At 36.8% G+C, this 16,457-nt stretch overlaps 1 protein-coding gene and 1 pseudogene across 2 annotated transcripts; one reads left to right on the top strand and one right to left on the bottom strand.

The window, feature by feature from the left end:
* Window positions 1-243: 243 nt before the first annotated feature.
* Window positions 244-3,604, top strand: LOC104719207 (beta-glucosidase 32-like). Its single transcript, XM_010437070.3, has 13 exons — window positions 244-503; window positions 629-698; window positions 809-864; window positions 1,059-1,134; window positions 1,275-1,352; window positions 1,442-1,529; window positions 1,629-1,884; window positions 2,053-2,171; window positions 2,276-2,493; window positions 2,609-2,646; window positions 2,749-2,851; window positions 2,958-3,066; window positions 3,179-3,604. Exons 1-13 carry the CDS (start codon window positions 348-350, stop codon window positions 3,417-3,419), a joined length of 1,608 nt encoding a protein of 535 aa, XP_010435372.3. The 5' UTR covers window positions 244-347; the 3' UTR covers window positions 3,420-3,604.
* A 2,739-nt stretch (window positions 3,605-6,343) lies between these two features.
* On the bottom strand, window positions 6,344-9,351 carry LOC147919043 (uncharacterized; annotated as a pseudogene). The gene is made up of 3 exons (XR_015592259.1): window positions 9,320-9,351; window positions 8,839-9,222; window positions 6,344-7,420 (listed from the first exon to the last, which is right to left on the bottom strand). The product of XR_015592259.1 is annotated as an uncharacterized LOC147919043 (transcript).
* Between the last annotated feature and the right edge of the window lie 7,106 nt (window positions 9,352-16,457).

Below are 16,457 nucleotides of genomic sequence, written 5' to 3'. Positions count from 1 at the left end.
AATAACACAGTTTGAATAATTTCAGTCTAACTAAGTTTGTTTAGTCACGAAGACTCACGAGAGTCACGATTTTAATCATCCAATTAATTTAATCAAATAGTCATCGAAAGACAACCGGTTTAGTCAAAGATTTTGATTATTTTATAGTTAACAAAAACTATTCATAATATATGGTACGCGGGTGCCCTAGCTAACTACCTCTCTCTCTCTATATAAGACGAAGTTGATGCATTAACACTTCTCAGAAGTCTCTACATATCTTGTTCTCTAAAGACTTTACATATCTCAAAATTCTCAAATCTTTTACTAAAGCTTTTTCTTCCATAAACTAATTAACGTCCAAGGAAATGGAAATTAAGCTAGTTGCACTAGTACTAATTACACTAAGTGTAGCATCATGGGATGCTGCAGAGGGAAGATCTCTTAGATCGTCTACGACACCTCTAAATCGTTATAGCTTTCCTCCTGATTTTGATTTTGGCGTTGCTTCTTCCGCTTATCAGGTTTGTTTGTAATGTACTGATCAATCAAGTGTACTCATGCTTCGATAGATTTTTTTTTTTTCGATAGATTTAATTAGTTTGTTAAAGTAATTGATCAGGATATTTGAATATATTGTGGAATGCAGTATGAAGGTGCAGTAGAAGAAGGAGGAAGGGCCCCGAGCATATGGGATCGTTTTACACATGAATTCCCAGGTTCACCTTTTTTTTTTCATTCATCCACGTTTTTAATTTTTTTGTTATAAAGAACTTATCTTTTCCAACGTTTCCAATATCTATACGTAAAAGTTTTATATATTTTTCAGAAAGGACAAGCATGGACAACGGAGATGTTGCTGTAGACTTTTACCATCGTTACAAGGTTTGTGCATGCATGACTTTTATTATTTTATACTTGCTTGCTTTGCAGCATTTTTTGTCATTGGAAACGTGATTGAATTGTGAAATATAAGCATAAAATAATTGGTGGGACATATCTGCATAACCAAGCTTTAATAGTTTTTTTTTCTTTTTTTCTTGCAACAACTTATATTAATTAAATGGTTAAATGAACAGGACGACATCAAATTAATGAAGGAAATGAATTTGGATACTTTCAGATTTTCACTATCCTGGTCAAGAATATTACCAAGTAAGTAAATATTTGGGTTTTTTTTTTTTCCTACTATCAATTTGGAAGATACAACTCACGTGACACGTACAGTTTTTTTTTTTTTACCTTTCTCCCAAGAACTGTTTTAAACCGTTTTATCTATTATATTAATTTTTCAGGTGGAAAACTAAGTGATGGAGTAAATAAAGAAGGGGTTCAATTCTACAAGAATCTTATTGATGAACTTATCAAGAATGGTAAGAATCATAGCTTAAATCGTTAACTATAGCTAAGTTTTGTGTTTGAAATGTTTCTCATCACACTATATGTTTAAACATGCATACAGGTATTAAACCATTTATAACAATCTATCACTGGGATATACCTCAAGCTCTTGATGATGAGTACGGTAGCTTTTTGAGTCCTCGAATCATGTAAGTTAAAAGCTTAGATTCATACACGATATACATAAGTTTAAAGTACTGCTCTTTCAGTCTTTTGACATTTTTTTGTTGTTGTGTGGTTTTATCCAGAGATGATTTTAGAAACTATGCCAGATTCTGTTTCCAAGAATTTGGAGACAAGGTCAATCTATGGACAACGTTCAATGAGCCATATGTTTATAGCGTTGCGGGTTATGATAGGGGCAATAAAGCAATCGGTCGATGTTCAAAATGGGTAAACAGTTTGTGTGTAGCTGGTGATTCGGGCACAGAGCCTTATTTAGTATCTCACCACCTTCTTCTTGCTCACGCTGCTGCTGCTGAAGAGTTCAGGAAATGTGACAAGGTAAATAAGAAACTATGTCTTCCTAAAAAACAGTTCCTTTAAAAATTTTATTTGTTTTCAACACACACACAAAAAGAAGTGTATGGATATTTCATGTCATTTAATCTATCAAAACGGATTTGAACGCCAAAAAAATTAACAGTTTGATTTATTCTAACTGTGAAACAGATTTCAAAAGATGCCAAGATAGGCATAGTGTTGTCTCCTTATTGGTTCGAGCCATATGACATTGATTCTAATGCTGATAAAGAAGCAGTTGAACGAGCTCTTGTTTTTAATGTTGGTTGGTAAGTTGTCATCTATGTAATCAAAGTTGAAACAAAATAAATAATTTGCTAATCATTTTTTTTTTTTGATTTTCTAATCTTGTTTATTCTACAATTATGTATAGGCATCTTAACCCTTTAGTCTTTGGAGATTATCCCGAAACGATGAAGACAAACGCTGGAAAGAGATTACCTTCTTTCACCAAAGAAGAATCTATGATGGTAAAAAATTCATTTGATTTTATCGGAATAAACTACTACACAACACGTTTCATCGCTCATGATCTTCACGCGGATCTTTCACGGCCTCGATTCACAACCGACCAACACCTGCAATATAGATGTAAGTACCGATAAACAGATTTGATCTCACTTATGTTTGGATTTTTTGTTTTCATATTAAAATATTCACGAACCTACAATTAGTGACTTTGTATTGTATCATTATTTTTTATCAGTGACAAATCGTAGCGGCGATTACATCTCATCAGAATCGGTACGAACATGAATGATATTCACACAACTTTATTTTAAAATTAGTATATCAAACAAATACTTAAATATAACCATTTTTTATTCTATTTTTCTTCAATTTCAGGATGGTTCGAAACTTCTTTGGTCATATCCAGAAGGCTTACGAAAGATTCTTAATTATATCAAAGATAAATACAATAATCCAACTATTTACATCACTGAAAACGGTAAGAACGTGAGAAGCATAATCATGAACATCATTTTATTAATCATCAATAGTTTACTCATATATTATTTTTATATAATAAGAAGTAACCACGTGTAAATGTATAGGTTATGATGACTATGAAGATGGGATACTCACACGTGAAGAGATACTAGAAGATACACCGAGAATAATGTACCTCCAAAAACATCTTCAACATCTCCAGAAAGCAATCACGTAAGAGATTTTCCATTGACCTCTTCAATAAAAACTGATACAGTGTATATGATTAATTAATAAAAATCTTGGGATAATAAATTAATTAATCTTACGAATACAAAATATACAGTGAGGATGGGTGTGACGTAAGAGGCTACTTCACATGGTCGATGTTGGATAATTTCGAATGGGAACATGGATATGGAGTGAGATACGGATTGTACTACATCGACTATTCAGATGGTTTAAAAAGAATTGCTAAAAGCTCGGCCAAATGGTTCAAGCATTTTCTTCAGAGATCCGAAAAGCCAAGGCTAATGGTTCTGTTTGAGAGAGTCAAGAATTGGTGGTCTGCATTACAGATGATCTAAGCTCGCTTGGTGTGCTAGGAGACTAATTCTTCTTTTTGATCAACTTTTTGGGATAAGAATGTATGTGAATATTGATATGTACCATATGTATTACTTGTAGAAAAGAACAAGTTATTTCTTTAGTTTTTTTTTTATATATGTATATATAGAAAATAGCATGTTAATATAGAGATAAATTTCAGAAACTATCATGTTTTGTTTGTAGTTCATATTCAACCTGACTTTCATATATATTAACCCAACATAAGCAAAGATTTCACCAATGCCATTACTGTGTACAGCCAAAATCGTTTATGGCATTCACCTAGATTTAGAAAGAGACCCTTCAGTATTTTCTTCTTTATTTACTTGCTCCCTTAGCCGAAAAATTCTTTCTTCGTGTCCGGACTTAAATGGTTTTTGGCATTAACTATTTTTCTTTCCCCTCTTAATACTTGGCCGAGTATGCGAATTAGCTTTCTTTATCCTCGTTCCATCGAGCCCGTATGTTGGTGCGGGATTTAGCACCCCCAACATACCGAACTAAACCAGAAAGATAATTCGATTACTTAACCGAGAATCCGGTTAAATCCCAATTCAATATTTGTTAAAGGCCTGTTCGGAGGAAGGAGGCCCAACAACAAAGATGGAGAAGCTAACTTCCCAATTCGCCGTCTTCAACCGACTTTACAATCGCCCAAAGATTGACTTAAAGAAGAAGGAGTAATCTTCAATATTTTAGTTTGATTATAAGGAAAGTTAATATATTTTGTAATCAATTAAAGAGTATAAATAAGGGAGAGACTTCTCCATTGTAAGCATCGAGCATCTAATACAATAATTGAGTTCTTCCATTGTACTTAGCAAAACCCTAATTTGAGTTCTAAGAGATTTAAAGCCCTTTTCCAATTTCAAAGCTTAGATAGACTTTCTGGAGAGATTACTTTATTGAATTTGTTTCCCTCACTAAACAAATTCATTGTGGAAACCTAGTTTCTATACTGTACACAACTTCCTTATTGCTTTATCCCTCTCCAGGATAATCCTGTTTATAACTGCGACTTTCGTTTTTCCAGGTGACCCCTAGCTTTTTCAGCTTTCCTTTTGTTCAATCATCCGATCCGTGTTTACATTTTCTGTGTTTTTGAATTGGTGCAGTTTTACTTTTATTCCTTCACGGGCCTGCTTAGTCCACAAAAGCATTTTTATACAGCCTATTAATTTATGACATAGGTATAAAATTCATTGTTCGTTTCTTGAATAGGTAATATTTGGGCCTGTCAGCCTACCAGAACTGACCATATTATTGACTATTCTAATCGACAACCTTGCATGGGAAGTGGAAGATTTGTGCACCTTAATCATATAAACTAGATCTGAACCCGCGGTACACAATCTGATTTAATTTTTATTAGTACAATTCATTTCTATATATTAGTAAAATGTATGAAAGTGTGTTAATATGTATTGTTTTAATTTTTCTCATCTGCTGAATAGTATTGTTATTTTATGATACCGCTGGTTCAAATCTTTGTGGAGTGTGTTTTGTATTGTTTTAGTTGAACTGTGTAATTGGTTGTTTGTTAAATATATGGTTGTTTGTTAAATATAAACCATGGGTACTTAATCTGAGATTAAACTCGCAGTATACCGCGGGATAAAAATTTATTTTTATTGTGTTTTAAATATATTTTAATATTTTTAATTATTAAAATGTTAGTCGAATCAGTATAAATAAAATATTTGTTTTTTCTTTGACATATGTGTATATTTTGTAAGTATGGATAAAGATGGATATCATTTATAACTTAATTAATTCCAAACTATAATTTTAAATATATAATATATGAAATATTTAAATAAATAGTTTTAGTGTTGGTTTAATAGTATAAATACATATGCTATAGACCCGTCCCGCAACAAATTGGTTTAAAGATCTTTAACCTGTAGAAAAACAGATTACAATAGTATTTACAAAATAACTTTTTGATTAAAACATTTAAACCCACAGTCACATCCATCCCCGTACTTTAGTTTAATTGATAGATCTAAATGTGGATACTAATTAACATGCGATACATTGTAGTATAACACTTTTGGTTTAAAACAGAAAGTATTATATCAATGTTATACTATATTATTAAAAATAAAAGATGATCATATATTTTCAAAAATGCTAACTAATTAAATTTATTAATTATGTAAAATCCTAGTGCTATTTGCAAAAGGAACACAAATTACATAACCCGTCTCAAAAAACAGAAAGATCTTAGAGCATCCACATTGGTTGGGGACTTTTTTTGGTCCCTCACATTTAATAATAATATTTTGATAGTTTCTTATTTTTAGTATGAGCATTGGTGTCTATTTGTATTTGGTCCCCCCAATAAAATAATAATATTTTGAAAGTTTAAAGATTAATTATTTAAAGTTGAAAAAACAAAAACATACAATTAAGAAATTAATAACAGAAAACATATAACATAAAAACATAAAAACAAAAACAAACATTTTATTCAACTCATAGAAATTTTAAAATCAATCTTCATTATCCGGAAGATGTCCAAAGTTAGTCCAAATATGTATTGGTGTTTCTGATGAGATTAAGACAATCTTTGATTGTTGCAGAAATATTGAAGTTCGGGTTTCAGAACCAGTTGCTTCATCGCACAAAACTGTGATAGAGCCTAGGATTATTGTCCAAACAACGAGTGAAGTTGATCTCTTAGATGATGGATATAGGTGGCGCAAGTATGGTCAGAAAGTAGTCAAAGGAAATCCTTATCCAAGGTGAATTTAGAAACCAGTCATCGAGTTTAAAGATAGAGTTCATCGGTCTTTTTTCCTTAATGCTTTTTGATCTAATTCACAGGAGCTACTATAAGTGTACAACACCGGCTTGTGGAGTAAGGAAACATGTAGAGAGAGCAGCAAATGACCCGAAGGATCAACCATTTTGGATCATTTCAGAGACATTACAAAAGTTTTGAAGTCACAAGAACATTAAATGTATATACAAAGTGAAAAACATGCTTTTATAATACAAAAAGACCAGATTTTTCAAACACTACCTTAAACACACAAAAGCAAACATAGATCTTTACTTCATCATCATCAGTATGATTCATCATCAGATGTTGTTGTAAGCTACAGAGACCAAGTGAGGAACTTTACCATCATCAAAAGGCAAACTCACATACTCTCTAGCAAACTCTTCAGCAATCTTCCAAGCAAGCTCACCATGAACAGCTTTACAATACATATACATCACAGTAGTCGCCGCAAGATTATACAGCATCAACAGCGTCAAAACCGCAGACGTGATCACAATCTGCAACACAAAGAAAGCATTCGTCCACAACTTCCCACCATCATCGTCGAGCTGAGCAGAGGCAGCTACGGTACTGATCCAAACTAGAATCAACTCAGTTGTTGCAAAGAAGAAGATGATAGACAAAGAAACACTCTTCATTCCTTTAACTAAGCTTTTACTTCTCTTCAATGGAGCTAAACCCCAAGCTGACTCAACAACAACAACAACCCAAGCAAGAACCCAATCCACATAGAGCTTAACCACAGCTAGAATCGAGATGATTGTTACTACCGTAGTGAGAGTTTGGAATTACGGAGAAGCGTAACCGAATTGAAGACCTGGGATGATCTGGATTAGCTTAGTAAACAAGAAAGCTAAAATCCCTAGAATCAAGAAAACCCCTAAAACGATGAAATTGGATGAAATCAAAGTAGCGAGGAGTGGTAGAAACGAGGCGAAGCTCGATTTAACGGCGGAGATCAATCTCACAGGTCTACCGTAAAATCCTTGGAAAACACTGTAAGCGATTGATCCAATAACTACGAGATTGAAGACGGTGACAACAACGATGTAAGCGATTAGAAGCAAGACCGTTGTTTTGGTAGCGACGAGACAAGCATCGGGAGACAGAGAAGATCGAATCGCCGGACAAGCTTCGGGAGAGAAGATCGGATCGCCGGACAAGCTTCGAGACAGATGATCGGACCGGCTTCGGGAGTAACAGAATATCGGCTTCGGTATTTTCTAAAGAAATTCCGGTGAGAAGAACGGAGCGCCTTCGTGATATCGTCGACGATGTGTATCGCCTTTGTCGTTGCCGTCGAGAGAAGAAAGAAGTCAAACAAAATTTGTCTCGACAAATTTTTTTGGTTTAACCCTAGAGAATTCGACAGCCAATCATAATAGACCACGTGGCGAAGAAGACGGACGAAAAACGTCCTATAATAAGAAACCGTTTTTTCAATAATGGGCCTTTTAGAATTAAATTAAATCCATAAAAAATCCAGGGACGGCCCGAATCGACGGCGTTGCCCATGGTCTTAGTAGAGAAACCTATTTATGTCCCTATGGCTTCCTATTGACACTGTTGAAAATTTAAAACCAGTTCTATTGTCCGTGTCAGTATAATTTGTACCAAAATATATAAACAATATGACAGCACAAATAAAATTTAACAATATGAATAACGTCTTTCTTTTCTTTTGGGACAAATGAATGTAACAACATAACATGCAAAATAGCATATTTTCTTAATTTTTAACAAACTAAATGATAGATATAAACGTAAGGTCGAGAGTTAGTTGGGTACAAAAAAAATAAAAACATAAGGTGGAGAGTATTTCTTCTTCTTCTTTCACTTAGCGCGATGACCTGCTTCAACGTTTTTATAGATTTTTAGTGCTTCTTCCGTCATATTGACTCAAGCCAAAAGTTGTGACCTTTTTTATCGAGAGATGTGTCCGTTGCTTTTATATTGTATACCTGGGCGCTTGTATGAAACTCCGCATTAACAAACCAGTATGTTGTGGAGTTTCATACAAGCGCCCAGGTATACAATATAAAAGCAACGGACACATCTCTCGATAAAAAAGGTCACAACTTTTGGCTTGACTCAATATGACGGAAGAAGCACTAAAAATCTATAAAAACGTTGAAGCAGGTCATCGCGCTAAGTGAAAGAAGAAGAAGAAATACTCTCCACCTTATGTTTTTATTTTTTTTGTACCCAACTAACTCTCGACCTTACGTTTATATCTATCATTTAGTTTGTTAAAAATTAAGAAAATATGCTATTTTGCATGTTATGTTGTTACATTCATTTGTCCCAAAAGAAAAGAAAGACGTTATTCATATTGTTAAATTTTATTTGTGCTGTCATATTGTTTATATATTTTGGTACAAATTATACTGACACGGACAATAGAACTGGTTTTAAATTTTCAACAGTGTCAATAGGAAGCCATAGGGACATAAATAGGTTTCTCTACTAAGACCATGGGCAACGCCGTCGATTCGGGCCGTCCCTGGATTTTTTATGGATTTAATTTAATTCTAAAAGGCCCATTATTGAAAAAACGGTTCTTATTATAGGACGTTTTTCGTCCGTCTTCTTCAAAGTTTGGATACAAAGGTGTCTCCGCATCTGCTATCTTTGATAAGAACTCATCTTCTTGCTTGTCTTCACCCTCAGGAATCTCATATAAGTCATCCTTCTGAAACAGTTCTTCATCTAAATATTCAGCAGCTTGAAATAATCTGAAAATCTCATCATTCCACTGGGAAGTTTTTCTTCCATCTTGAGCCTCTGAGTCCACTTCTCCATGATGAAACCAATCATTCCACATCTTGTAAGTCTCATCGATTCCCTTTGTCACAAGATGATGCACTATAGTGCTTGGTTGATGACGATCTAAATTTTGATAGTCTATACATGGACATATTACCAAGTCACTATCTCCTAACACCGCATTAACAAAGCTCCAAGCACCTCTCTCATATGCAGGATCAGCTCTATAGTGTAGTAGTATAAAAGCAGACAAACATAAACTCTTATTCATCCTATGAGCACTCATTTAAAACACAACCTACATATATATATACTCCATACCTGCGAAGATGAACCCATGCCTTGTCCAACATTTTATGTTTAAACCTTAGTGAAGGGTTAAACAAGTTCATCAAACTCAGATTATTCAAATAACAATACCAAATAACAACTTAATCATTAACAGATTTTAATAACATATACATAACACTCACAGCTTATTCAACAGTCAAAGACACAAGAAAAACTAGCTACCTTCTTTGTTATCGAGAAAAACATTTAAGATAAAATCACATATATTATTCTTTGTCAAACACATAGACATAACAATAACAGCTTTTGTCAAACACATAGACATAACAATAAAAGCTTATGTCAAACACACATGAACATTGGGGAACATTGCTTCTTACCTCTATAACCAAATGCCTCAAGGAGATGATTGTCTTGCTTCTTTTCAGTACTAAAACAACTGGCTTCTTTGTTACCCCTTGCTTGAAACACAGAAGAACAAAATTAATTAGTAAGTAAAATACGAACTACTGAAGTTGAAGAAAAACCTAATCGACTTATTCAAGTGAAAATAGCAAACAAAAGAACAATCAAATACTGACTATTAATAGGTTCTAAATTGAGTCCTAAATTTGACAATGTTGAGTCCTAAATTTAACAATTTTGAGTTCTAAAAATAACAAACAAAAGAACAATCTCACACTCATAAGTTGAGTCCTAAATTTAACAATGTTGAGTCCTAAATTGAACAATGTTGAGTCGTTAATGACATCGTCTTCTTCACTCAATCATTTGGGCTAAGCAGTGTCACCCGAAACACAAAACACAAAGCACATCAAAGAGGACAGTTGAAGCCGTCGAAGCTCGAAATTACCAGATACAATTCGGGTAAAGGAAAACCTAATCGAGGTATAGATTGGTGAATTCGTACCTTCGAGTTTCATCTTCTTGCAGAGATCTAATGTGAACTCGAATCTGAAGAACCCTAATTTGAACGATGGAGATGCAAATTTCAGCTGCCGAAGGTGGAGATAAGCACCGGAAATGTGGAGGCCGTCGAAGATAGAGATTATTGCCGGCAAAGAACATAGATTATTGCCGTCAAAGATAGAGATTGTTACCATCGATTGAAATCGAGATTGTAGCAGAGAGAGATGTGAAATTGAGATGTTTTTTCTTTTAGTCAAAAATATATATTTTTTTCTTTAAGAAAGTTGTCTTTTTTTACTAAGTATGGCGCTCAGTATTGGCGCTTATAGCACAATATTAGGCTCCAAAACACAATTTAGCTTCCCGCATAGTAAAATTACGGTAAAGCACTAATCTAATGCTATAATAAAGTACCCTAACCAAGTTTGCTATCTACAATAGCAGTTTCCAAATTAGTGCTATCCTCATGTGCTATGAATACACATATTTCTTGTAGTGCTAAAAAGCCATACAACACACATGCCGAAAACAAGAAACAAACCATCTTGCTGGAAAAGGCTGACCAGCAGCAACAACCCACTCAAGGGAAAAGACATGAACATATACAAAAGTAGAAACAAGGAGAGAAAGAGAAATAACAAGTACAAGACAATAAGAGTTCCAGAGGAATGAATAACTAGAACACGTACAAGGCAATAAGAGTACCAGAGGAGTGGATAATTGGAACAAGAAGAACCAAGTAGCAAGAAGAGTTAGCCGAGTAGATGAGCAAGTCTGATCTTGTGAGAGAGGTACGTAGAAGACGAGCTCTGATGATGGGTTTGATTTCCCTAATAATCAATTGCGCTGTCTTAGGAGAAGCAGAGTGGATACGTTGGTTCCTCTCCCGACAAATGAGATAGATGGAGACTTGATGAATGAGATGGAGAATGAGAGAGATACTTTTACTTCTAGAGGCTGTCTGTAACCATATGAGACAGGCAGAAAACTCGGTTGGTGGCCTTTGAGCTGCTCTCCGAGTGAAGTAATTCCAGATTTCACTACTGAAAGTACACTTAAAAAACAAATGATCCCCAGTCTCTTTCTGAGCAGAGCAAAGAACACTATTAGGAGGGACTGACAACCAATCTCGTTAGTCTGTCCCTTGTGTGCAGTCTGTTCCAAGTAGCAACCCAAGCAATGAAAGCATGTTTCGGAATGTGACCTTTGAACCAGACCGATTTGTGCCAAGGGACCATGACAGATGCAGCGTGAAGAGCAAGCCAAGTCTTAGACAAAGTGTTTTAAGGTGCATGATTATCCAATTTCCACAGATAACAATCGTCCTCTTGTGAATCAATAATACTTTCTAGACTAGGTAAAACACCTTTTATGAGGGTGATGATAGGATTTCTGCTCCGGAATGAAGAGAAACGCCAATCTCTACCCCTCCAAGCATCTCTGACCACTACATTCAAGGGCAACCCCACCATATATGGTCCGAGAAGACTATTGATGTCAATAAGGGGACCAAGACTAGTCCAGTTGTCTTGTGAGAAATTTGTTGTTATTTATTAGGATATGTATCAATATATTCTCTAAGATACGACTATATTGTATTAGGCAACTTGTACATGTATAAATACCACACTTTACCATATGAATAAACAACTTAACATTATATTCTATAATATTTAATGGTATCAGAGCAGCAGATTCTGACCTAGTTTTTTTTCTCTCCTCGCCGCCGTCACTTTGTTTGTGACCGCCGCTTTCTTCTATCATTTTCTATATTTTATTTTCTTCCACCACTCTTCCGATGTCGGGAAACATGGACTCTTCTACCGCAAATCAACTTTCCGTGTCAACCACGGTAACTAACCCCTACTCGCTCGGCAGCTCCGACAACCCTGGTTCTCTCATCTCCTTGGTGGTCTTGAAGGAAGATAACTATCCTGAATGGGCCACCGAACTTCGCAAATATCTACAGGCGAAGCAGAAACTTGGGTTCTTTGATGGCTCGACTCCTAAGCCAGCTGCGAATCCCGAGGTTGCTCAGTGGCTCGCGGCGAATTCCATGATCGTTGGTTGGATCTGTACGTCCATCGATCCTCACATTCGTTCCACTGTTTCTTTCATCTCCGAAGCTTCAACACTGTGGGAGAGTCTTCGTGTTTGGTTCTCTGTTGGGAACGGAGTCCGCAAGCAGGTTCTCAAGGACGAGATCGCTTTGTGTAAACAAGATGGTCAACTTGTTCTTGACTACTATGGTCGTCTCTCCAAGCTATGGGAGGAACTCCAGAATTACAGATCCAGTAGAAATTTGTCGTTGTGAAGCTGCGCCTGATGCAGCCAAAGAACGTGAGGATGATCAAATTCATCAATTTCTTAACCAAGTTTCTCTCACATCTGCTCCAAAATAACCGATGAGGATCCTTTACCCTCTCTTAACCAAGTTTATTCGAGGGTGATCTGTGAAGAACAAAACCTAGATGTGGCACGTCACAAAGAAACAACAAAACCAGAGGCGATTGGTTTTTCGGTTCACGCTGAACAACCATCGAAGGTCGCTACGGTCACGGCTCCTAAACCTCTTGATCATGTGTGCACACATTGCCGCCACCAGGATCATGATGTTAGTGAATGCTTCCTGCTTCACGGCTTTCCGGACTGGTATTATGAGAAAAAGAGTATTCCTCGCTCTACTCCTGAGACATGAGACTCGCGGTTCGACAACAAAGCTTCTCAACGTGGCGGACGCTCGAACAGAGGTACTGTTCATGGTCGTAGACGTGTTAACAGTGTGCAAGCTGCTTCTTCCTCTGTCACTAGTACCGATCAGATTTCTCAACTGATCTCCCTTCTTCAAGCTCAACGTCCTAATGTGTCTTCTGAACGGTTATCGGGTAAAACTTATCTAACTGATGTGATACTTGATAATGGTGCTTCGCATCATATGACAGGAGATTGTTCTATTTTACATGACGTGATTGATATTATTCCCTCTGCTGTCACCAAGCCCGATGGTACTGCGTCTCGCGCAACCAGACAAGGCGTTCTTCCTCTCAACTCAACTTATAAACTGCGCGATGTTCTCTATGTTCCTGATTTTGATTGCACCTTGATCTCTGTCTCGAAACTGCTTAAACAAACGGGTTCTATTGCGATATTCACTAACACTTTGTGTTTCTTACATGACCTTTTTTTTCGAGGACTTTGATTGGGGCGGGGGAAGAACGTAAGGGAGTGTATTACTTTACGGGTGTTCTTGCTGCTTGGGTCCACACAACTTCGTCGGCTCAAGCGTCGTCTGGAGCCTTGTGGCATCAAAGATTAGAACATCTTTCTGCTAGTGTTTTGCTTTCTTTACCGGATTGTAGACAATCTCAACATGATGTTGGCAATATTGCAAGTTGTGAAATTTTTTTTCGTGCTAAACAAACACGTGATTCTTTTCCTATTAGTATCAATAAAACAATGGAATGTTTTTCTTTGGTTCATTGCTATGTCTGGGGTCCATATCGTACTCCATCTACCACTGGTGCCGTTTATTTTCTCACACTTGTTGACGATTACTCACACTCCGTTTGGACATATCTTATGTCCGAAAAAGTCGGAGGTCTCTCACCTTATACGAAATTTTTGTGCCATGACGGAACGTCAATTTGGTAAACCTATGTTCGTGTTGTCCGCAGTGAAAATGGTGCTGAATTTATGTGTCTTACTTCTTACTTTCAAGAACACAGCATTCTTCACCAAACATCGTGTGTAGATACTCCTCAACAAAGTGGTCAGGCTGAGCGTAAACATCGTCACATTTTAAATGTGGCTTGTGCTTGTCTTTTTCAAGGCAATCTTCCTGTTAAGTTTTGGGGGGGAAAGCATTCTCCCGGCCACTCACCTCATCAATCGGACACCATCATTGGTTTTGAATGGCAAGACACCATATGAAATCTTGTTTGGTACACAAACCTCCTATGATATGCTCCGTACATTTGGCTGTTTGTGTTATGCACACATTCGTCATCGCGATAGAGATAAGTTCAAGTCTCGCAGCCACAAATGTGTCTTTCTTGGTTTCCTTTATGGGAAGAAAGCCTGGCGTGTTTATGATCTTGATACTGGTAGGATATTCACGAGTCGGGATGTCCGATTTCAAGATGATGTCTTTCCTTTCGCTACGCCCGATCCTTCTACTCCACACTTACCATCTCCACCTTTTCATGTCGAAGAAGATGATTGGTTTGCTCATGTGGCTCCACCTTCTATCGTTTCGGTTCCATCACAACTTCTGGTTGATGTTGCTCTTTCCCCTGAACTGATTAGTCCGTTACCGGTACTGGTTTCTCCACCTGCCATTTCTTCTCTGGAGTCAAATCCTGCCTCCGGAACAGACGAGGTCTCTCCTCCGGTCTCTCCATCGTCTTCTAGTCCGCTTCGTGCTCTGATTTTGCTAGTTGAACCTGTCTCCACCCCTGCTGACTCTAGTTCCTCATCACCTGATCTTCTTGAATTACTTGGTAAAGGTCATCGGGTTAAAAAGCCTTCTATCTTACTCAAGGATTATGTTGTACCCCCAATACACTCTTCTTCTCACGTTCTCTTCCCTGGTCTCCCCACTTCTCAATCCTTGAACTTGGTCTCTGGTAAGGTGTTATATCCCTCATCCGATTATTTTCATGGTGATCTTGAGGAGGAAGTTTACATGAAGTTGCCTCCTGGTTTTAAATGTTCTGACATGACCAAGGTTTGTCGCCTTCGCAAGTCATTATAAGGTCTTAAACAAGCTCCTCGCTGTTGGTTTGAGAAGTTGTCTTCCGCTTTCCGCAACATTGGTTTTACTCAAAGCTACGAAGATTACTCCTTGTTTTCTCGTCTACGTTGATGACTTCATTGTTTCCGGTAATGAACTTGCTGCTATCAATCGTTTTAAAGATCAGCTTCACAAGTGTTTCCACATGAAGGACCTCGGCAAGTTAAAATATTTTCTGGGAATCAAGGTTTCGCGTGGTCAGGATGGGTTATGTCTCTCCCAACGCAAATATGCGCTGGACATTATTAAGGAAGCTGGTATGCTTGCCTACAAACCTTCTGCTATGCCTATGGAGCTCAATCTCAAACTTGGTACGGTTAAAGGTTCGGTATTTGACAATCCAGAACAGTATCGACGCCTTGTTGGTCGCTTTATCTATCTCACTATTACTAGACCGGATCTTTGCTACGCTGTTCATATTTTATCACAATTCATGAAAGACCCTCTTGTTTCTCATTGGGAGGCTGCTCTCCGTCTCGTTAGCTATCTTAAAGGTTCCTCTCAACAAGGAATCTTTCTCCGGTCTGCTAGTCTTTTGTCTCTCACCGCTTATTGCGACGCTGATCATAGTGCCTGTCCACGTACCCGCCGGTCTCTGTCGGCTTATATTATGTACCTCGGTGATTCTCCTATCTCTTGGCGGACCAAGAAACAAGATATTGTCTCCTTGTCCTCAGCCGAAGCTGAATATCGTTCTATGGCTTTTGCTCTTAAAGAGATCAAATGGCTGAAGTCTCTGCTGACGACTCTTGGCGTGGACCACAAACATCCTATTCCTTTATTTTGTGACAGTCAGGCGGCTATTCACATTGCTGCCAATCCTGTCTTCCATGAGTGGACCAAGCACATTGAACGGGACTGTCACCAGGTTCGTGATGTTGTTCAAGCCAAGTTGATTTCTACCGAACACATTTCTACACATGACCAAGTTGCTGATATTCTTACCAAGTCCTTACCTCGACCGGTGTTTGATTATCTTTTGTCCACCTTGGATATTCGCAATTACGACTTACCAACGTGAGGAGGGTATTAGGATATGTATCAATATATTCTCTAAGATACGACTATATCATATTAGGCAACTTGTACATGTATAAATACCACACTTTACCATATGAATAAACAACTTAGCATTCTATTCTATAACTAGATTAGGACCCGCGGTACACCGCGGGACAAAATTATTTATAATTAAAATATTTAAACTATAAGTTGTATTTGTTGATTAAATATGTTATAATTATATAATAATTTTTAAATAAACTATATAATATCCCAATATAATTTATTTTTTACATAATATTTATTTAATCAATTTAAGTAGATATGTCTATTCTTTGATACCGACAATGTTAACAAAATAATGAAATGATGTGTTACCCTGTAACACCGAATTAATGATATTTTTTTTAATTTATATAAATATCAATAAAACTCGTCCCGCTATATAACTTCGTCTCGAGATAT

This window comes from Camelina sativa, chromosome 20 (assembly GCF_030686135.1).
Source record: "Camelina sativa cultivar CO46 ecotype springtype chromosome 20, ASM3068613v1".
Taxonomy (NCBI): Eukaryota; Viridiplantae; Streptophyta; class Magnoliopsida; order Brassicales; family Brassicaceae; genus Camelina; species Camelina sativa.
The sequence above is the reverse complement of the archived record's forward strand: the minus strand, read 5'-3'. Positions and strand labels throughout refer to the sequence as shown.